This window comes from Rattus rattus, chromosome 4, assembly GCF_011064425.1.
Source record: "Rattus rattus isolate New Zealand chromosome 4, Rrattus_CSIRO_v1, whole genome shotgun sequence".
In the NCBI taxonomy this organism is placed as follows: domain Eukaryota; kingdom Metazoa; phylum Chordata; class Mammalia; order Rodentia; family Muridae; genus Rattus; species Rattus rattus.
This window is the reverse complement of record NC_046157.1, coordinates 155,564,105-155,587,067: the sequence shown is the minus strand read 5'-3', so window position 1 is coordinate 155,587,067 and position 22,963 is coordinate 155,564,105. Positions and strand designations below refer to the sequence as shown.

At 41.9% G+C, this 22,963-nt stretch overlaps 2 protein-coding genes across 15 annotated transcripts in view; both read right to left on the bottom strand.

Moving 5' to 3' along the window:
• The window catches only part of Mff (mitochondrial fission factor), a 28,240-nt gene extending 22,397 nt beyond the window's left edge, over window positions 1-5,843 (bottom strand). For 5 of the 14 annotated variants that reach the window (XM_032901462.1, XM_032901463.1, XM_032901466.1 and 2 more), the window contains exons 1-4: window positions 5,653-5,831; window positions 3,410-3,514; window positions 2,522-2,691; window positions 1,298-1,518 (exon numbers count right to left, since the gene is read on the bottom strand). In XM_032901462.1, the coding sequence (XP_032757353.1) occupies window positions 1,298-1,518; window positions 2,522-2,559 (259 nt within the window). In that variant the 5' untranslated portion in view covers window positions 2,560-2,691; window positions 3,410-3,514; window positions 5,653-5,831. Of the gene's footprint in view, window positions 1-1,297; window positions 1,519-2,521; window positions 2,692-3,409; window positions 3,515-5,652 lie in introns of all 14 variants that reach the window. The other 9 variants (XM_032901464.1, XM_032901467.1, XM_032901470.1 and 6 more) reach the window with 3 other exon arrangements.
• A 2,964-nt stretch (window positions 5,844-8,807) lies between these two features.
• Window positions 8,808-22,963, bottom strand: part of Col4a3 (collagen type IV alpha 3 chain) — a 127,903-nt gene continuing 113,747 nt past the window's right edge. The window contains exons 45-52 of the mRNA XM_032901461.1: window positions 21,867-21,938; window positions 21,654-21,779; window positions 20,573-20,671; window positions 15,060-15,272; window positions 14,332-14,509; window positions 14,107-14,221; window positions 12,576-12,748; window positions 8,808-11,960 (exon numbers count right to left, since the gene is read on the bottom strand). Coding sequence (XP_032757352.1) covers window positions 11,876-11,960; window positions 12,576-12,748; window positions 14,107-14,221; window positions 14,332-14,509; window positions 15,060-15,272; window positions 20,573-20,671; window positions 21,654-21,779; window positions 21,867-21,938 — 1,061 coding nt within the window. The 3' untranslated portion in view covers window positions 8,808-11,875. The remainder of the gene's footprint in view (window positions 11,961-12,575; window positions 12,749-14,106; window positions 14,222-14,331; window positions 14,510-15,059; window positions 15,273-20,572; window positions 20,672-21,653; window positions 21,780-21,866; window positions 21,939-22,963) is intronic.

Here is a 22,963-nt window from a genome sequence, read left to right as displayed (position 1 = left end):
AAGTTCCGGAGTGCAGTGGTGTTGGAGATGGACGTATGGAGTAGGTGGCTTTATGATAAAAAAGCCTTATTCCAGTCCCAGTGCTCTTGTTCTTGTTCTCTCTGACTCTCTGCTTTGGGCTTGCAGTTCAAGACGTGCACTCTCAGCTTGCTACTTCAGCCACCATGCCTCCCCACAATGACAGTGAGAGACTTCTTGTCCCTCTGGAGCCATAAGCCTAAATAAACCGTTCCTTTTGTAAGTTGCCTGGTCATGGTATTTTATCATAGTAAGAGAAAAATAACTAAACAGAAAAACACAAGCATAGTTCAAAACTATCAATTCCCAGGGAAATGGATATAAAGCAATTAAAACTCTCAAATGTCACTGACAGAAAATAAACATTGCACATCATTTATAACTTGTCAACATCTGATAAAGTTAAACATAACTTATCATATAGCCGTTTCACTGCTAGAGACATGAAGGTTATGTTCTCCTAAAAGTTTATACACAAATATTCATATGCACACCAAACTACGAATCTCAGAAAGTAAACAATCCAAATGTCCTCTAGGTGAATGGATTAAACCAACGATAGTGTATCTATACAGTGTATTACTACCTAATAGCAGTTAGCTGGAAGGAACAGATAATACTTGCAAAAATGTGAAATAATCTTAAATCATCACCTAATCAAGCAAGCAAGCACAGCCTGCAACTGTAGCACTCAGGAGCTAAGGCAGGAGGATCCTGAGTGCCACTCGAGTGCACTATGTCTCCATCCAGCATGAAAACAAAATGAAAAGTTAAACTGGGTTTGATGGGGCAGGCCTGTATCCAGAGCAGTTCAGAAGGCTGGAGCAGAAGGATGACAGGCAAAGGTCTGCAAGCTCTACAGGGCAAATTCAAAGGCAGTGTGGGAAACTCAAACCCCAACTCATAAACGAAAAATACAGAGAGGGCTGTATTTTCCAAGAATGCACATGATCCAAGCTTCAAAGCCCAGCAGGTAAGAAAAAAAATAAAGAAAAATTATTCTTAGCAAAAGAAGCTGAAGCAGAGTCAAGTGTGGGGCTCCACTTATAGGAGATTCGGAGAGACAGATCCAGTGTCTAGGTACAGACAGAAGATCCCAACTGCTACAGGAAGACTTCTGAGGTGACAACAACATTCTGTATTGGACTGCGGGGGTTACAGACACTTGTTAAAACTTGTGAAAATATCTTTCTCAATAATATTTAGGAAAACCTAAAATGTTTATAGAATGAAGTAACACAAAGGTTTATTGGGAGACTTTGAATCAAGTGTGAGATACCTGTAACCACGATCCTCTCTGGGACTTGCATTATCACACTGGCATTTGGAACTCCATCTTGGAACCCTTGTTCCAGGTCAGCATTTGGTGGTGCTACTTTTAATTTTTCCGGGACCCTCATTCGCTGACTAATACCTTCAGTGTATTCCATTTCGTACTGAATTCGACTAATTTCTGCCATCTCAGCAGCAGTGGGAGAAGGAAATGCCGCCCCACTCACCCTACAGAAGGAAAATGTTAAGATCAGGATAACTGAGTGTTAAGATGTCAATCTTCTCTATGCAGCGATGTCAGAAGACAATACCTTACAGCAGAAAGAGCAAAAGGAACCCTCTCATCACTTGTGAATAAAAGGAAAATAAAAGATCGAACAAAACACGTTTCTCAACATAAAGCTTCTGACTTATCATCTGAAAACGAACCCTGAAGATATCGATTAGGAGCAAACTTCTTAAGTATGAGACAAATGCAATACAAACACACACACATAAACATTCTGTGTGCAAGCACATATGCATGCTCCTTATAACTGAAAAATGCCTGAAGTAAAATTAAAAATTTCTAATCAGGAAACTAAGAGCACAGTTCAGAGGTAGAGTTCTTGCCTAACATGCACAAAGCCCTGGTTCAATCTGTAAAACTGCAAAGAAAAAAATCCTAATCATGTGGAAGAATCTTGCCTGGACTTAATAGCAATGCAATCAGAAACTGCCATCGTGCATGAAATAAAGCCTTTCATCAATGAAAACCAGACTCCAAAGGTAAATAAGGCTAATGCTCAATTTACCAAAAACAAAAACAAAAAAAGGATAGCCCCTTCAAAACCACAAAATGCAAATCAAAACTTCTTACTGCACATGAACCTGATGACAGAGAGCCAATGGATACTAAATGCACAGATTATATCAATTAGCCCTTAATTGCACTAATTCCAAGTGGTTAAACGTTCATATTCTTAACCCGTATTTAATTTCATATTTATACTCGTAGTTTTGAGAAACATCAAATATCTTTGAGGGAAAAATAGTACAAATGCATAGAGTGAGCTTCTAAATTGGAGAGGGATCCATGAGTATAGGAAGATATAGTTGAAAGAATGATTGCCCCCAAATAAAAAATGCTAAGAAAAGCATAAAAAAGTATGGTTGTCGTATGGCAAGCAGCCTATAAGCTACTGTCTGTCAAACCTATAATACCAGCTCAACTGAAGAAGAAGTCACTGACCTTCCTAGTGATGTCTCACTGCCCGTTTTCATACTCATTTTAACAGAGCATACACGTCTACAATAGCTATGGGCACTGCTACCCTGTGGTGTTTACTTTACACAACACTTCCCTACAGATCTCAACTGTTTTTGGAGGTGTACATAACAACACGGACACTGCTTTTCCAGCTGTAAAAAAGAAAGAATAAAAATCAGTATTTCAACAATCCATTTTATCAGAGAACTATGAATACAGGTAATCATTTACTTAACATGGTTCCATTTGAGAAACCTTATTTCAAATGTTTCAGCAGTCACTCGTAAGCGGCACCTCATAAATCAGAAAGACGGTTTGAAGCACAGTCCCCATTTCATGACTTTGCAATCAGGGCCAATGAAAGTTCCACCATTACATAAACAAATGTGACATCAGATGGGGAGAAGGATGGCCACCAGAAAACCCCTCTAACCATATCCCCATAGGCTATAAAAGTTGCCAAGAAAAGACAAGTGTAAACGTAAACGAATTTGAGGTTGCCTAAAAATTTGATGTGTAAGTGATGGTTTCCTGAAAAGGAGGCCAAATTATACTAAATTAAAAGCACATTATAAGTTGAGAGTAATACAGCACCGAAGACAGTATAAATGTCGTAATCAGTTATTCTGTAAACTAGGGAGAAAGCAATCCAGATTTCTTTATTAAAACCAGAAACATACTCTATGCCTTAAGAGTGTAAGAGGGTGCTCCTCGGAGACTGGGCACTCAGCCTAGTTGGACTGTGACTGTCAACTAGCTTATTTTATTCTTTTTGCCCAAATGTCTGCTTTTCAAGGAACACACACACGCACGCACACACACACACGGCCTGCAGACTGAGAAAGCAGAGACAAGGCAAGTCTTACTTACAAATGAGAAACAGCAGGCTTGCTACTTGGCACTATCTGCTTCTGGGCTTCATACTAACTCCTTACTGCTCCAATGCGCATGTGCCAGATTGAGTCACCTTTATCCCTGAGGGAGAACAACAGTGACTGAGAAACTAGATGAGACCATTATTAGGAATTTAGCTGGAAAACCTTCAAACGAAAGCCACAGAGATATACAATCTACACTAAGAAACAAAAGAATAAACAAAGAACTTCAAATGTACCAGACTGTTATGTCCTAGAGCAGAGCCTCTATGACTAATCACCATGTAAGGCTGTGGTTCTCGACCAAAGGGTCTCAACCCCCATGGTTGTTGAGTGACTGTCATAATGGTAACTTTTCTGATATTTACATTACAATTCATGACAATAGCAAAACTGCAGGTATGAACTAGCAACGATAATAATTTTATAGTTGGTTACCACAACATGAGGACTACCTTAAGACTTAATACTACTGCCTCCGGTTTTAGATTTTATGTTTCAATAAAACAGATGAGGACCTATTTGTTTTTCTTTCTCAGTAAACTATGATACTTTGGGTATTCTTTGGTAACAAATAAACTGAATTTGGGGCTGAGGTTTTAACCCCACAGTTTCTGTCATTACGTGCTTGCTGTATAAACTGAGGTAAATCTACGTCGGACTCCTATCTGACACCACAGATCCACTTTCTAGGCCACACCCGAACACCAGCAATGTTTTCCAATTTCGTCAGGATCCCATCCATTACACTCAATTTCTTCCTTAAGTTGGCTCAAGTTTTTAAAAACACAAATCCATTTTTAAGAAAATATTTAGTAACTACCTTAGAACCATGAACTCGCTGTATGCATGTAACCATATGTAACAAATCCAAAACTATTAAGAAAAATTAAGTCAAAGTGGATCAAAGGCTTAACAGTAAGAAATGATGGAACTCTGAGTCTGCTAGGCATCGGCAAGGACTTTCTGCAAAGGGCTCCAAGAAGTTCAGGAAACACCAGCAAGAACTGGCAAATGGCATCACATAAAATAAAACAAACAAAAAAAATTCTGTAGAAATTAAGAGTGGAGAGATTCTATAGGATCTTTGTTGGGTAGACATCTGGCAGGGGACTCATATCCAGAATTTTATAAACAACTCAAAAACTTAATAAAGAGAACCCCAATCCCCTATCTATTAACAACAAAAATGTCAGAACAGTAAGGAGAGTAACAGAAGAAACCTTGTAAACCTAAAATGAGGCAGCCCTATCAGACAGGAAGGGAGCAAACAGTTCCTCCCAGTAGTAAAAAAAAAGCACACTCAGAAACACCACTGAAAAGCTCTTAATTCCTACAAGTCCTCAAAACCAAAACTTAGACCACCCCCACCACACACACACAGACACACACCACCCACCTCTCCTCAAACAATTTAATTGCATGCTCAAAATACTAAATAGGGCTCAATCGTCCTACTTTCCCTAAAGGTTTTTCTTTGGGGAATCTCATTAGTAGCCAACGCGACTGAGGGAGAACAAATGTTTCTCACCAGGGAAAAAGGGCATTCCCATTCACCTGCTCCCTGCGGGAGGCCTACATAACTGGGGCACAAGCTTTATTCTTCTGGAATTTAGAGAGCGCCACCAATTCGGAGACAGCGATGCTTTTCACAGAGAATGCGCCCTGCTCCTGTGCTAGTGGGACTGGGACGCTGATTCCTTTTTTTGTTTGCTTGTTTGTTTTGCAATGACAAGTTTTTAGCAAATGGAGGTCAGGGGCTATAGGGGGACCTGGAATCCAGCTTGTCACGGTGGGGTGCAGGGGATAGCCCGCAATGCCACCGACGAGCAACGATGCTATGGGCAGCCCCGGGCCTCCCAAAGGCAGTTCTCTACAGTTACACGGATTTTACACAAAACAAAGAGTTGCTTTTAAATGCGACAGACTCAAGGTCATACTGCGAGGTGCTTGGGCCCGTGGAAGAGATGCCCGAAAAAGCCCAGATCCAAGTTCACAGGCTTCCTTCCGTTTCCTAATCCCGAACTCATAGGTGTTGTTCGCTGTGAGTAAAATTCGATTTTTGTTCAACAGAACAAGGTGCCGAGGTAAAAAAGGTGAAGAGGCCGGCCCCAAATATTTGCAGGGCAGGGCCCTGCGGACCGGCCAAGGCCCGGGCCACTCCGCCCAGCCCGGAGGGGGGTGTCACTGCCGCGGCGCTAGGCCCGGAGCCCTGCTTGGGGAGAGTAGAGCACTCACCCTGGGCCTGCTGGAGAGTCCCCGGAGAGAGGGCCGCCGCCCGCCGGCTCCGGGGCGCTCGGGCGAGCGCTCGCAGAGGCCGTTGACCGAGCGCACCGAGGCGCCCAGGCAAAGAAGCGGCGGAGCGGCCGCGGCGGGCCGGGACAGACGCGAGAACGGCCAGGACTGGCCCCTTCCAGGAGCCGTAGCGGAAGTAGGTTCCTGGTCATGTGACAAGAGAAGGGCGGATGTTGCACGCAAATTGGTGAGACTTCGACGAGCAGCCATTTTTGTTGTGGGCAAAGTATTCTTTCCACAAGTGATTCTTGTTGAGGGGATTTATAGACATTGCGATCTTTAAGAACCTCGAGTTGGCAAGGTAAACTAATAACCTATTTTAAAGGAACGCCTGAATAAAAATTCTTACAGTGGCTCGAGAATTTGCATATGTAACTAAATATTGGAAGTAATTCTTTAGCACTCTAATTTTGATTTTCCTAAAACAAAATAAGAATCCGAGAAAACAGGAAGCTGAATTGGGTTGCAAGATAGTAGGGGTCAGAAATCTCTTTCAAATCTAAACACCCACCACCTTATGGCTCCCCTCTGCAAGGGCAGGGCTGGAGATCAAGAACCAGTCTTGCTCACAGAAGGATAGACTAGAAACCAAATAAGGAAAATACCACGAGTCCCTCAATTTTCATAACCTAGCAACTTTATCCACTGTTTCCCATCCTTGGAGTCAACCAACCAGGGTTAAAGTAGTTTTTTCTTACAAATCTGATTTGTAAATATTATAGAGCCTGGTGCCACACCCTAGAAAAACCAGTATTGGGGACTTGAGAGGTAGAAGCTATAGGATCAGGAGTTCCAGGCCAGCCTCAGCTATGTAGTAAGTGGATGGCCTGTGTCATCATCTATATCAAACATACACACTCTTTTCCTTGTGGTTTTTCCTACTAAGAGAGTATAACATTTATGTTGGTTTAAATATATGTAATCTAGAGACAATTTTAAGTGTTTGTGGGGATGTGCAGAGGTTACCTGCAACCATCGAGCCATTTTGTATGCGATGTAAGCATGTAGATTTGGATATGAGCTGTGATTATGAAATAAATTTCTCACTCTCTTGTGCAAAGGAAGACTATGTACTCAAGTGATATAGTGTTGAATCTAAAAATATTCCAAAGCCAATCTTTGTCTCATTCCTATAACAACAATACCAAGGAACCAGAGGTAAGAGGGTAGGGGGAATTTCAGGCTTGCCAGCACTACATAATGGACCCTGTCTCAAAACAACAACAAAACCCCAAACAAACAAAACCTCAGATGAAACCCCAGAAACACTATCTTCCTTTCAAATAATGTATCAAGCTTTCTGAATTTCGTTCTTGTGTGTTCTTCCTAATATTGGTGTAAGATAAGTAAAATTTCCCTTTACCTTCTTAAGGTCTCAGTGAGCCCCCAATTAAGTTGACATAAACATCAGATGAAAAGATTTTAAGATCTATTTATTATGTGTACAGTATTCTGCCTGCATGTATGCCTGCAGGCTAGAAGGGGGCACCAGATCTCATTACAGATGGTTGTGAGCCACCATGTGGGAAAGTGTCCTTTCCCTGTCCCTCATCCCTAATTCCTCATCCCTCATTCCTCATCCCTCTCCCTCATCCCTCTTCCTCATCCTTCTCCCTCATCCCTCATTCCTCATTCCTCTCCCTTATCCCTCTCTCTCATCCCTCATTCCTCATCCCTCTTCCTCATCCCTCTCCCTCATCCCTTATCCCTTTCCTTATCCCTCATTCCTCATCCCTCTCCCTTATCCCTCTCACTCATCCCTCTCCCACATCCCTCTCTTTCATCTCTCTCCCTCATCCATCTCCCTTATTCCTCTCCCTCATCCCTCTCCCTCATCCCTTATCCCTTTCCTCATCTCTCATTCCTCATCCCTCTCCCTTATCCCTCTCCCACATCCCTCTCTTTCATCTCTCTCCCTCATCCCTCTCCCTTATTCCTCTCCCTCATCCCTCTCTCAACCCTTATCCCTCTCTCTCATCCCTCATCCTTCATTCCTTATCCCTCTCCCTTATCCCTCATCCTTCTCTCTTATCCCTCATCCCTCTCCCTCATCTCCCATTCCTCATTCCTCATCCCTCTCCTCCTCTCCCTGCACACATTCCTTTCGCTCTTTCTCTCTCATACTCCTCCCTTTCCCCATGGCATTTTCCCTGGCCTCAGTCCTTGGGGCCAGTAACTCACCCGCCCACCTGAGAGCAGCTTCCTAATAAACCAGCCTTTAATATAATCCAGTCTGGCTTAAATTGGTTCATTTCAATAGCGGCCGAGAGATAACTATCAAGTGTCCTTTTGCTTCCATTAACCCTTACACTTCTTAAATGTTGCAGATTGCTTTTTCCTTTGTTCCTAGCCCCTTCTTTCCAAAGTTTTGAAATAACTTTTAAATGAAGATCCATAATTCAGTTATTAAACCCAGGTCTTCTCCTGTAACCCCCATTTATCGTTTATCTTCGGACATCATGTGAGTCTATTAAACAAGACGTGTTTCACAGAAAGTCAGAGCACCTAATAGTGTGTGATACAGTCATCAAAACAAACAAACAAAAGGTATGAGGCATGAATGGTGGGTGCTGTCTCCCCACCATATGGAAAGTCTGTTCCTTCCTGTGTCCTGTGTGTGTTACAGATTCATGCTGGGTCTTCCTTTTCTTCTCTCACTGACATGGGCATTTCTGTTTGCAACTTAGTCTGTTGGCGTTTTCTATACCCTCAGAATATATAAACCCAAACAACCTCATCCACTCAGCTTAGCTTCATCCAGATGCATGTCTTCTAGCAATTGCTACTTGTGTTTACCATTAGGAATTACACCCCAATAGGTTTAACATTTAAAAATGTTTACCTTTTTCAATTCAGACATTCTTCAGTTACTGTTTCTCATTTATGACAAGATTACCGTTTTTAGGCATCAAGACTCAGAATACTAAGGTTATCTTTTACTATGTTAATTTGATGGTTATTCTTGGTGAAGATGAATATTAAACAGTAGCAGCTTTGATATTCTTCTTAATTTCAAACTGGCCTGTTGTTTTATAGTGACTATTATTTTTACAGTGCAAAATAAACTTTCTATTAGGAAAAAAAACTCCAAAGATATGGTAGAGTTTTTCCTTTTATTTTATTTTGGCAAAACAATAGAACTTTAGTTATATTTACAGAAATATTAGTACATTATAATATATCATAATTTTGTCAAGATATTACTGTATAAAATATTCGATATATTTTAAATAAATTTCAAGTGGTTATAGAGAAAAATATTAAATTAAGTTTAGTGGTAGTAAGTTACATTTGAAATATAGAAAACCTTTGTAAAATCAGCAATAAAATTCAAATTTAAACATTTTTAATACTTTTATAAATAAATTAATAACGTTTTATCTCGCCAAAGAGGACAATTGACAAGTTGGTTGTTTTAGCACACTGTGAAATTCCAAAGCTGAAGCACCAAATTTGAAAGAAATGTTTTGTAAATCAGTTAAAGATGTTTAAAGATCTATTTTTATTCATGTGGCAGAGCCTGAGCTAGCGAATGCCACCTATGTGTGGGTGTCCTTGGAGGCCAGTTGGATCCCTTTGAGCAGTCCTGAGCTGCCTGACCTGGGTATTGGGAACTGTCCTTGGGTCCTCTGCAGAGAAGCCAGCATTCTTGACTACTGAACCATTTTTCCAGTCACATACGAAGTTGAATTTTAGACTTATAATTTACTCATAAACATCTGGGAAGTAATATGCATGGGCTGCATTTTGTTGGTCATCCCTAGAAGTAGATGACTGATTGTTGGTAATGGCTTCTTTGGACATTAAGGTGTTCAGTATTACCTGTCTTAGATCCTGATATGAGGACGGGAGAAGAACAAGGCCTATGGCCAAATGAAGGGCAGGTGTTTGACATTAGCACCAGTCTGGTGGTGAAACAGATTACCCTGACAGCCACCGGTGAGTTTTTAAGAGGCAAAGGTGAAAGGATTGTGGCCAGTTTCTTGGATGTGTGCCTAGTGAGTGGAGAACACCAGAGGATGAGGAAAACATTTAAAACAAAATTCTGGATGTCTGAGGCAGAAAATTGTGGTGATTTGGGGGTCAGCCTGGGCTATACAGTGAGATGCTTCTCATCGAAACAAAACACAGATATCTGTTTTCTAATTGCGGTTTCTAATTTTGCAGGTTTAGAATGCTCTCAAACGGGCGTTTATGACAAGCTCTTGGATGCCGCGGCTGCCGCTCCTACTCCTGATCCCACTGGCCAAGGAGATCAATCCCTTGTTTTCACTACTGGAATGTATCTGGGACAGTTGGATATTTTTCAATGTTAGCCGAAACACATCCTTGTAATGAGATGCTACTCATCTCAGCTGAGGTGTGAGAATGTCTCGTCGCAGTCACAGGAGTGGCGAAGCGTGACCACCTTTGTCTGTGCTCTTGGGCCACACATTCCAATACAAAGCAGTTGAGTTTACAGCACCGGCCTGGACTTAAGTATCAGCACCATCACGTCCACTTCAGTGGATAGAGAGATATACTCAAAGCTTTGCCTCACAGTGCCTGGACCCTCTGAGTCATTGAATAGTACCACACTGTTTGATTTTAAAATAGTCCTGATTTCTTAATAGTTTCCAGACATCGGCTTCTGGGGTGCCGAAGAGAAGTTAGAAGTCTTGAACTTAGCCTGGGTGTAGATCTTATTTTAAAAATTTTAAAACTTTTGTGTATCTGGCTGAGTGCGGGTGCAGAGGCCAGAAGTGGATGTCGGATCATCTGGAGCAGGAGACCGTGAACCAGTACCAGTGTGGGTACTGGGAACTGAACCAGGGGCTGCTTAAAGAGCAACAGGTACTTTTAAACCTTCTCTTAGGCCTGCTGAATTGTGATGAAACACAGAGACAGTGGTAAAGGAAAAACCAAACCAGGAGAGCCACACCCATATATGAGACTCTTTGGTTTGGGTGTGGGAAGACCGGGAAGAGGTTGGGGATGGGTGTCTTGCACATGTGACAGTCTTTACAAACAAAGTTTGTTGCCCTTGAGGTTAGATCAGAAGCAAGTCTCTCTCACTACCCGCTGCACACACCCTCAACCCCAGTACAATATATGGGACACAGTTTGGTACTGAAGAAAATAACTTGTTAAGCTGAATTAAGTAACTTTGGAATGTATCTATATACTTAAGACCATGTTTTAAGACATAGAGCAGCTGTGTACAGTACGGTAAGGTTTTTACCCAGTGGTTTCTCTCCATATGGTTGTTAGGAATATATAACATTAAAAGCAGGGGGGGGGTACGTGTGTGTTTTCTAAAGGAGAAGTTAAAAAACTAACAAAGGAACAAATCTGTAAACCCACGAATGGTTTGGGTCTGATAAACCAGCAAGTACCTTCCATTATTTCCTGGTGAAATTATTTAAGGTCAGTGTTTATAGGAGTGGGGATAAAGTGCACATTTGTTAAGTGGTGTCCTTGTTACTTGTAAGTACATTGAAAATAATAAAGAGAAATGTTTCGATGGATGTGTATGTCATCCTAGTAAAGATTAGTTCCCTAAGGGTAAACATTTTACCCGTTTTGAGCCTACTGACATAATAAAAAGAGCTCAGTGAAGAAGCAAATGGACACAGTCAACAAAACATAGAACGAAACCATATATCTACGCATGTTATGATTCCCTCTGGGAAGTTTCCTTTGGTCCTAGCTTTGGGCATATTTAAATGAGTCCTGGCACCTTTATCCTGTGTTTTTTAGCCCTCATAACCACTTAACAGCTCTGACCCTCCAGTTCTTTTCACGGGGTGCTTGATTTCCGTACGCCCCCATCTCCTTCTCTAGCTGAAGTCTGAGGTCTCAGGAAGGAGGTGGAAGGAAACACACTCCTTCTCTCAGGAGTGGGAGGCAAGGAACACATTGCGGATCCACAGGACCAGATCTCTTTCAGCTTGTAGTTCAAGCCTCACACAATCATCATTTAGTCAGTACGTTGGACACAGCTGGGATGGGATTTCAGTGGTATTCTGTGGAAAGCGTTGCCCACACCACAGACTAACTTGAATGAAATGCTTTCTTGTGTGGTGAAACTTTGCACTACTACGCCTTTAAGGTTAGAGAGAAAGACCTAAATAAATGCACGTTGTAAGTCATGACTTTGATACTTAAGAAGGAGCAAAAGATTTCATCAGTGTCTTTTCTTCATGCACACCTGACAGCGGCTTATGATTTTCTCCAAGTCTCCAGCTTTCACAGTTGATGGAATAGGTTTTCTGAAATGAACGCAAATGAAAGGATTCATTGATTTGTGGGTAAAATAGGATACTTACTTGCTTTGGGTTTTGTTAATAAATGTAGTTAATTTTAGTTTATTCCGGAAACACTCCTCTTTATAGAAGAGGAGAACTTCTGAAAAGATAATTTTATGGTTGTATACATAAACATTTATCGGTATTTTATAATTTCAGTGTGTTTCATCAGAATTCATAGAACATAGGCTTTCCTGCAAATCTACAGTTCATTTTTTTAACTATTCCTTCCCTTTAAATACTCCTAAGTCTTCTGATACATTACTTTAAGATCAGCAGATCAGCTAGTGACTTTTTTCAGTACTTTACTATAAATCAATACATGTGTTGAATGTGCTTAGTGATAACAAAATTGTGTGTACATTTGGTTTTTACTGACACAGTGAGAAATAGACTCTACTTCTTGACTTCAAAATACCTCTAACCTGGGAGGATGAAGGTAGACGGGATTTTATTGTTAGGACTGAGAGAGTTAAGACATCCACACAGAGGAGAGGTACAAATAAAACGCAGCTAGGCGCATCCTTTGAGTGGTTCTGTAGTTGAGTCATCAGATTAAGGCTGATAATGTATAGTTACCTGAACATTCTTTCTGGATTTAGTGAAGCCAGCCAGAAGCTGTAGGAGTTTGAGTAGTAGTTGCAGGTCCCTCGTCCATGGCATTCTATAAACGGACTGGCTCGGAATTCTTCCAGGCAGGAGCCGGGCGAGGCAAGTGCTTGTCCAGCACCCTCAGAGCCTGCGCTTGTAAACTATCACAACAAAAAGATCTCAATGAAAAGGGCTGCCCATTGGAGTTCCAATACAAGTTTCCCATAAAGCAATGGAAGAAAGAGAAGCCAAGAAAACACAGATGTTCTCCCTTCTGTCTGGATGTAACACTCAGGGTATCTTCTCGGAAGAGACACAGTCATCCAAAGGCTATTGTCTCTCTTTACCACTGGGATTTAAGCCCCACGAGAAGAATGAGGTTCTGCTAGCCTTACTACCCAGACTGACTGGGGCTCATGACTGGTGCTAATTAAATAGCTTTTATATTAATTAATGGTTGAGTGGACAGCTGTGTGTAAAGAGGGGGGATAATATGTCTTAACAAGGCATAAATATGCAGAGTGTAAATAATGACACATGCAACAGCCAGCACTGGGGATGGCCGGCCTCTACCCTGAACTTAGCATTAACGCCAGAACCTTTTAAAAGAGACTCTTCCCCACAGGAACATCAGAAGGGCACGGTACAAGGCACTTGTCACTTTGTAAATGTGATATTCTAAGATAGTTCTGTTTCTATTTATGAATCCACAGATGCTTAAAACCATTCCTCTGGTTATCATAATAAGCATTACAGACAGTGTAGGCAAAGAAGCCATCACAGAAATGAGCAAAGGGATATCCCATCCCTGTCACAGAGTAGCTACTTCTCTCTTGAATGCTACAGTCAGGGATTGGTGAGAAATCAGAGGAATCTTTCAATTGTTAAATTATATTTACTTAGTGTGTGTGTGTGTGTGTGTGTGTGTGTGTGTGTGTGTGTGTTCGCGCACATGCGCGCACATGCATGCCACAGCAAATGTATGGAGGTCAGAGGACAACTTGGAGGAACTGGTTCTCTTTCCACCATGTCAGCCTTAGGGACTGAACTCAGTCAGGCTTGGTGGCAGTGTCTTCACCCTCTGAGTCATCCTGCTGGCTTTTTTTCAGTGCTTCATTACTTAATCAACAGCATCAAAGTTGTCGGTCTCTTTTTTAGTAGTCTGATTTATTGGGACTAGGTTTCTTGTAGCCCAAACTGGCGTCAAACTTGAGCAAAGGGTGATCTTGAACTTGCTCCTCCTGCCCCTACCTTCTGAATGCTGAGATCACTCATTCCTGTGCACTGCTGGGGAACAGAATCTAGGATGTTGTGCGTGCTACGTTAACACTGCTGAGTTGATGCCCAGCCTCAATGCTGCTCTTTAAGTGTATTTTCAGATCTCCAAGCATCTACTGAATTTTACATATATTACCAGATCAGGGACCGTATTTTCTCAACACAGCCCAAGATACTGTAGGCATTATCTATTACTTGAAATGGGCTAAGGTTTTTTGTTTTTTTTTTTCTTTCATCTTACCATAACGAAGGAAAAACCTTTCCAGAGAGAAACCCAGCCCTGGGGACATGGGGGGATAGCAGTAGTTTGACTGTGAACAGCTATAGCCATTGCAGGACCTTCGCAGACGGTGCATCTGTAAAACGAGACCAATAGTATGACACCACTTTCTACCATTACATTCCTCACGGGTTAAGTGATTCACCCAATCCTCTTGTAAAACGCAGGGAATTGAGTTGTTTTTACCTGCTAACGTAGGGTTCGAGAGCTCTGCCAGTAATTGGGGCCATGTCCATGGGCATCGGGGCTGGTGTCGACAGCCAGTATGAGTAGTCATTTCGTGATGCAAAGTTACACACGTTATCGATGTTACAGAATAAGAATGGCATTGTGGTGAATCGCTGTAGGCAGCTGCCCAGAGTACCTAATAAAACACGAAGCTGAGCATCACTCCCGGGAAATTATAGTTACTCCGACTATTATCATTTAGAAACAGGTTAATTATCACATAACCTGTGGCAAACATGGACCAAAAAAAGAAAAATAAAACCACAAAAGAATTCTGTGGTAATGTAAAGCTTTAGGATGGAAGTCAAATCCTCAAATGGGCATAACACCCCTCCTCTACTGAGAATGCTTTCTATGGTTCTTTCTAACCTTGGATAGAACGTGGGACCTCATGTTGTTCAGTTGGGACAATGTCTTTGCTTTGGCGACTTCCAGATATTTATAACAGCAAACAAGCAAAAGAGGCTAAGATTAATTTGAGGATTAACAAAAGATAATGGCTGAATCCAGCTGAGTTCTGTCTAGTAGTTTATACATCGGGATGAAAGCTTAACCTTGGACCACAATTGCTCTCTCAAATGCACCAGAAGATGCTAACATTGTTTATGGTGACCTTCAGAGGAAGCTCCCATCCTATACATATTCTACACTCTGCGTCATAAACTGCCTGGAAATTAGAACCTTACCAAGGTCTTGTCCATGGGCGTGCTCATTTCCTTGTACAAAAAGAAGGGAAAATCCACTGTAGAGTGACTGTGTTCCTTCAGGGCACGAAGGATTGGCAGTGGTTTGACTGTGTCGAGTGAAGATGAAGCCTTGCATTCTTGTCCCGTTGGCAGGTGTCCCTCTGTCTCCAGATTTTCCCTTTAAACCTGGCAATCCATCCAGACCAGGTGGGCCTTTGAAAAACAAATCATACAGGTTGCAACATGCCCAGACTCTCAAACTTGTTTTCTAAAGTACTAATTTAAATGTGTTTCTGTGGCTGGTAAGCCTCAAATATGAAAAGGAATCTTAAGGAAGAGCGGGCTATAAAATGACTATGATGTTTTAATTGTCAAGTGGATTAAGAAACACTTAGGAGGCTAGTAAGACATACCTGGGTGTGTCTGTGAAGGCTTTTCCAGAGATGACTAGATCACGAGGGTTCTGTCCTAATGAATGGACTAATTCCTTAATGGATTCATAGATAATGACTTTATTGTAAGCTGGTGAGAGGTAGGAAGTAGGGTTTGTTCTTGGATTCTGTATCTTGCCCTGGACTATATGGCTTTCCCTGCTTTCTGTCCTCCATGCAGTGAGCAGTGTTCTTCCACATCACAGCATCCAAGTACAGAGCCAAACAGCCATGGACTGAACCCTCTGAATCCAGGAGCCAAAATACAATTTTCCTCCTATACATTATTTATATCAGGTGTTTTATCACAGTGACACAAACATAACTGATACAATGGAAAAATAGTATTAAATATTAACCAGTATATATTATCATCATCATTGTTATTATTGTTGTTTGTTGTTATTATTATTTTTGTTATTATTTTGAGATCAGGTCTTTCCTCATCTTTGAATTCCCTTAGGATGCCTGGCATGGTGTCCTGCATTTGATTTGTTGGGCCTCATGTATGTTTTTTATGAGTCAATGAATGACTTGGCTTACAATGTGTGTATGCGGGGGTGGCTAGAATCAAATAAAATATCTACAACTTATAAAGATGTTCAGGTAGGTAATAAAAATTTCTAAGTTTTGGTAAATTCAGAAAGCAATTATGTAAAACTTTGGAAGCTTTTTCTAGAGGTGTGAACTTTGAAGGAAGTTTTGTGCTGGGGACAACATACGATGACAGGGACTGCCAGCAGTAGGCCAGGATGGAGAAATCTCAGAAGCCCTTGGCAGCTCCTTATAAAGTAGGGTGGTATCTGGGACCCTGAGAAGCAGGAGAAACATCCCTCCAGGAGACCCACCATCTGAAATAAGAGGATGCCTGCAGTAGGCCGGGATAGAGACATCTCAGTAGCCCACAGCAGCTCTTTGTAAAGACTGATTATTCCCATTTCTCCTAACCTTAGCCCTGGACAACGGCTGCATAGATTTCATTTGTGCGAGACTACATTTCAATTGGCCTTGGTATGCATAATTATTCTATTATATCTGACTTTCCTACTTCTTCTTTCTCCTTCTGCTCTGGTGAATTCTGTGAAACTAGATGTTCCTTGGTGTTATGATTCTTAAACAATTGGAAACTGAGGCACAGGGGCACAGCACAGCACAGCCCTAGTGGCCCAGGTGCATGCTGTGTGTTCTCATCTTGGAAACAATGTAATAACTGCACAACGGTAGTTTCAGATTAATGCTTGACTTGCAAAGAAACTTTAAAGAAATTATTAGAAAATGAATTAGAGTCAACATTGGGACCCTAGAAAGGAAAAAGTTATTGAAGTTAGGAAATAAGTTTTACATAACATTTGAGAGTGATTCCTGGATAAGAAAGTATAGAATATATAAAAATTATATACTAGTAAACTAAGTCAAAATACTGGGACTCTTACGAGAGTCATCGTGTGCAATGTAAAGGTACAGAAAGCTAGCAGAGCTTCACAGGAAAATGCAAGTAGCTGACCTCGGAGCTTTGAGCTCTGAAGTATAATAAGTTAAAAGTTAAAGTTTAAATAATGATAAGTTTACAGTTATTATTATTTTGGCCACAGGCCTGGGAATAGGGGAAGCTTGGAACTTTGGGGAACAATTGTAATTCTTAGTTCTTTGTGGGATGTGGTTATTCTTTTGAACTTGATTTGACAATGATTATACAATGTCTTTTTTCTACCTACTTTTGGATTATCAATAAAAGACTGGAGCAAGAGAAAGGCTGGAGAGCATGGAGAGCATGAGAAGAGCAAATGAAGAGAGCATGAGAGAGAGCATGAGAAGAGAATGTAAAGAGTGAGTGAAGAGAGAATGTGAGGTGTGTATGAAGACTGTGTGTGTGAGTGAAAGGAGAGTGCATGTGGTGTGTGTGAGATATGATATGCGTGTGAGGTATGTATGAAGAGTGCGTGTGAGAATGAAAGGGTAATGAACAGAGGTGTGCATGAGTGTGGGAGTTCGAGAAAAGAAAACTGCAATAAAAAAGCAGAATGCAAAAAAGAATGCAGATGTGCAGCCCCAAGCTGAGGGGGAGGAGAGGGAGGGGAGGAGGAGAGAGAGAGAGAGAGAGAGAGAGAGAGAGAGAGAGAGAGAGAGAGAGAGAGACAGAGACTTTAAGCCTTGAAATTGCCTGTCAGTTTGTACCCAAAAGTTGTGTATTATTATGCACCTTCCAGATATCCCTGCTTCCAGTTGAGAACTCCGATCCTGTGGGAGGCTGGACCCCAGCAGTTTTGGATCCATTAGCAAGGCAAACACTTCTAGTTTAAAGGGGGGTGGGGGTGGGGGTTGGGGTGGAGGGGTTGGGGTTGGGGGTGTTGTTTCCTTGATCTGCAGGAGTTGCAAACAAAGTGACATTTACGCTTTGCCTTTTCTGTGCAGTTGGAGAAGGCCGATTCTCTTTTGTCGCTTTAAGACTCAATGACTTATCTCTTTTCTCCTTCTTCCCGTCCCTTCCTCTCTTCTTCAGAGTCTCAGAAGTCCACATTTGCCTTGGCTTTAACACATAGGAGGCAGACACATTCTTTACTCTTCCCAGCCTCTACTTTTAATCCACAGAGGCTGTAATATGCCCTGTGATGGCTTGAACCAGAATGTTCCTCAGAGACTTATGCCTTGAATGCTCAGTCTTTCCTTGGCTTGTGGAGAAATTTTAGAGGCTGTGGGTCCTTGGGAGATGGGCCCTGGCTGGTAGAAGTAGTCACTGGAGGGGGCGGGGTGTCATTGGCCTTTGAAGATTTTACCTGCCAGGAATTCTAGCTTTCTCTGCTCACTGACCCACCAAGAGGTGACAGCTGCTTCTCTTGTCACAGACAGCTGCTGTCACTGCTGGGCCTTTCCTGGTGGTAACAAAGCTCTCTTTCCTTACGGTGCTCCATTTGGGGATGTTTATCCTTGTGAGGACAATGCAAAGATAACTAATATAGACCTTAAGCAACAGATGATTTCTGGTCTCTCCATGGTAACTATAAAATGATTAGCTGATCGGGATAGAAATTGGAGGCAAGGTTTCACGCTCATGTGTACTCTGCAAAACCATGGGGCATCGCTATGGATCTAAGCTTGAACCCCTATATCATTCTTATGAGGCCTCCCTAGCATTTGACTACCCGTTAATCAGTTCCCAGCACAATTTGTATTGTAGTATCCTGTGCTTGCTACCACCTCATTATACTACCCAGCCTTAGTCATTAAAGTGTATACATTAATAGAGCCACTAACAAAAGCACATTAGGAATGAAATCAAGTGGGTAGTCATCCTCTAATGTAGAGTCCCAATAACACTAAATCAAAAGTAATCCCGCGGCTAATATTACAATTAATATCACGTACAGTACCATATCTGAGCTGACATGTCTAACCCAGCTGGGAAATGATTACCTGGAAGTTATGCTTTTTTTAAACAAAGTCAGTAACCTCAGGCAGTTACCATTCCAGTGTTTCCCAGAGGGGAGTTTCGAGACTTTTGCAGAAGGCAGATTTAGATCCAGATTATCAAACTGACATGCACAGCTTATATTCCAAATAGCACATTATATTTAAAAGGCTTTTTTTGTAGAATGTACACCTGAGTTGTTGACTTGTATGCAAAAGTAGTAGTTCATCTGTCCTAAATAAGGAAGCAGAGTTGTTCTGTTCACGCCAGGGTAGTATTTAAAAAGGAAAACAAAAACAAGAATAACAACAACAACAACAACAGCAAAACCCACACTCATGAGGTACCATGGCTGAGAGCTAGATCAAGCCAAAGCATTCCCTGAAGCGCTGATGTAAAGAGAAAGAACATGGCTCCTTCTCTAAACCAGAAACGTGCTTGGCAGAGTCTGTGATTGCCTGGGGCCAAGTCTCCACCCTGATTCACCCCACCTTTTGTGCACCCCTGCCATCCATATGGGGAAGGAACACAGTTCTTTCTCTAAAACCAGTTAAATGCTTGGCAGAAGCATGATGGCTTGGGGGACCAGGGCCATAGAGGAGACCCCAATTCTTCCCACTCTAAGGGACTTTGGCTATCAGTCCGAGGGCTACCCTATGCTCAGTCCTTGATACCCTTGAGATACCTCATGTTCTCTTTGTGCAATATTTGATTGGTTAGCTTCCCCTGTTCCTCCTTTTGTATGATCCCTTCCCACTGACACTGTCCCATCTCTCCCCTACAAGTATTACATTAGATGCCGTACTTCTTAATAAGCCTGCCTAGATAAGACATAGTTTATACAAGCTCTCCGGATCCCAAATTTTCTATCTTCCTCTCTTCTGATCCCCTGGCCCTCCCACTTAGCACTCTGTCATTGAAGAACCACTTGCTAGTCCAGGTCCTACTGTTCCTATAAGAAATCGTTAGCCAACACAACTTCCGTAGGTAATTAAACCACAACTTGCCTTTCTGAAAATAGGATAGGAACTGGTGCTCTATTAGTCCTTAGCCAAAGATTTTTGCCTTGACTAAAATCTGCCCAGGGCAGCATGAACAGTGTATTCCGTCATTTGTGACTCCTCCTTCTTCCAAACGAACATCTGGTACCCTGCCTTTGTTCTAATCTGAACAACAGAACTAACTGGAAAACCCAGAGTAATCATTCTTTTTTGCAGTCACATGATCGCACGTCTAAACGAGTCCCGTCGGGACACTGAAACAATACTGTAGCAGAACCTTCCCCTACTGAACAAAGATTTCAAGGAGCCAATCACTGGGCAAGTAGGCGGGGCTTCCAGGTAAGAGGGGAAGCAGGAGCAAAGATACAACTGTTGGACAGGAGAGATCATGGAGGACACAATATTTGTAGGGGAGGTCTCCAGTTTAGGTGTCGGATCCTTCAGGATCCGCTACCGGAGGATTTATAACTTTGAATAGCTTACAAACTAGGATGCCAGTTGCTGCGTCCAACGACTGTGTTACCTGTTGATTCTAAACTTGCGTGGTGTTTTCTTTCACGCGGCAACTCAGCTGATTTCCAGAGAAAGGTATCGCGGTACAGCAGGGGTTTGTGAGAAGTGTACCCCAGCAAGCCGTGGGAATTTTTCAACAAGGGAGGCAAGCTGGGTGCTTACCTTGTTCTCCTTTCGAGCCCTTGCTGCCCTTTACACCCGGTGGTCCTGGAGCTCCTGGTTTTCCGTCCTTGCCTGGTTGACCTCTTGGCCCACAGGGTCCTAGGCAAAAGGCACTTTTGTATTACACGCTGTCAAGTTAGAATAAAAGGTCAGGCTGTCACCCACCCGAGTAAGCACGGGATGTCTGCAGTTTTACCAGCTAAGAGAGACATCCCAGGAAGGCCGTTAGTCCTAAGCTAACGGGCATGTTTGTCCACTAACTTCCCCCAAAGGCCTTAAGAGACCGTGACTACCTGAAAGTGTGTGCTGCTATATTTTATTCCAGAATTCACTATGCCCACGAAGTGATCAAACCAGGAAGTAATACCTCTCATCACTCATGTGGTTCAGGCGAACTTGGAGAACAAGAGTTCTATTCATAAATCTATTTCAGTTTGCTAAGACTATGTGAAGGGTGACACTTTCCAAGTATCAGCAGTCTGGAGAGACTTTTTTTTAAAAAAAGATTTATTTACTTTATTTATATGAGTACATTGTCACTGTCTTCAGACACACCAGAAGAGGACATTGAATCTCATTACAGATGGTTGTGAGCCACCATGTGGGTGCTGGGAATTGAACTCAGGATCTCTGGAAGAGCAGTCAGTGCTCTTAACCGCTGAGCCATCTCTCTCTTTCCCCCAGAAAGACTTTAAAGTCATTTTCCCCTAACACTTTGGTGTGCAAATTGTTAGAAGAGTCCACATCTATAGAAGTCAGTTATAGCCAGACATTCACTTAAAAATTGAACACCAAAGCTGATTGCCAAAGCTGAGATGGCTGAGATACTTTTCTCCTAATAAGAATGAAACACGGCATGTGTTTCTCCTACTCTGTACTATGTCCAGATGTCTTACAAGGATCTAAGCTCTTTTTTTAAATCCCTGCTGGTCAGGGTGTATGAGCCCAACCCCAGATTGGCTGTGCAAAGCATGGCAATGTTTTGGGTTTTCTGTGGAGTTCTATCATCTGCTTCCAAACACTTTACCGATTTTCTTCATTCACGCTTTATTAAAGATCTAGGCTAACTATGTCACCATACCTGGAATTCCTGGGGGTCCCAGGGGTCCAGGATCTCCTTTCAGTCCTGGCTGTCCAGGTGCACCAGGAGGCCCTGGGCTTCCTGGAAGGGAGATGACCTTAAGTGTGCCAGGTTTTCCTTGTGGACCTATTGATTTAAACACAATGAGAAGGTGACTTCATAAAACTACTCTCCCTTTATAGAGAACAACAATCGAGAAATAGATCTATTTACCTGGTGGTCCTTTTGGCCCAACTGGTCCTGGATGTCCAATTGACCCAAGAAATCCGGGATTACCCTTCTCTCCTAAGAAGAAAAGTAAGAGGAAGAGTAAGGAGGAAACAACAACAACAAAAAAATACGATTATATATTAGCACTCACAGGGAAGTGTTTCTGAGAAATTACTTTTTGAATTTTCGAGAATTATGAGGCCCCACTGAACCCAGTGTTAATACCCTTTGATGAGCTGTTACATTTAGTTGTCTCAGTTAACTACATTCTTCTTCTTTTGTTGTCCCAAATGTACAGACAACCCAGAGTTTAAATCAGGAGTTTTCATATAAATTTATTTATGTAACAAAGTGGCAAACATTTCACTTTTACAGATGATAAAAAGGCTACCAAGAAATAGCCATTGATTTAAATCAATACTCTTTCAGAGTATTAAGATTTCATAGACATGGCTGGGCATGGTGGCTCATGCCTTTAATTCCAGCACTCAGGAGGCTGAGGTAGGTGAATCTCTGTGATTTGTAGTCTAGCCTGGTCTATATAGAGAGTTCCAAGACATTCAGGACTACACAGAGAGTCCCTGTCTCAATAACAAAAACAAAAAATTGCATAGACATTAGATATAATTACTTAAAGTACTTGAATATTAAATAGGGTATCAATAGATTAAAAAAAGAGTAAGGTTGGGCTTAGTGAAGCAGGGCTGTAATGCCAGCACTTGGGAGACAGCAGCAAGGGGATTGCAAGTTCCAGGCTGTCTCAAAAAATCAAAACAGAGAAGAAATAAAAGAAACAGAACAAAATATTTACCACACCAAAAGTTAACTGACAACTACTCTAGAAACTACTCTGAGGACCAGAAAAAAGGTATGACAGTTTATCTATGAATGTGAGAAGCAATCTAAATATCTGGCGATGGAATATTTGCCAACTACAGACATGAGATCATCATCCAAGACAAAGGTTTTCTTCTGAAATCTAAGTGATTGGGTCCCATTGGGGATATTTGCAGGGCTTGATTGTGAGAATCCCCGGTTTACTTCTAAATACTTAAACGCATTAAAGAATGCTTTTCTTCAGTACAGCCTTCATTTGCTTT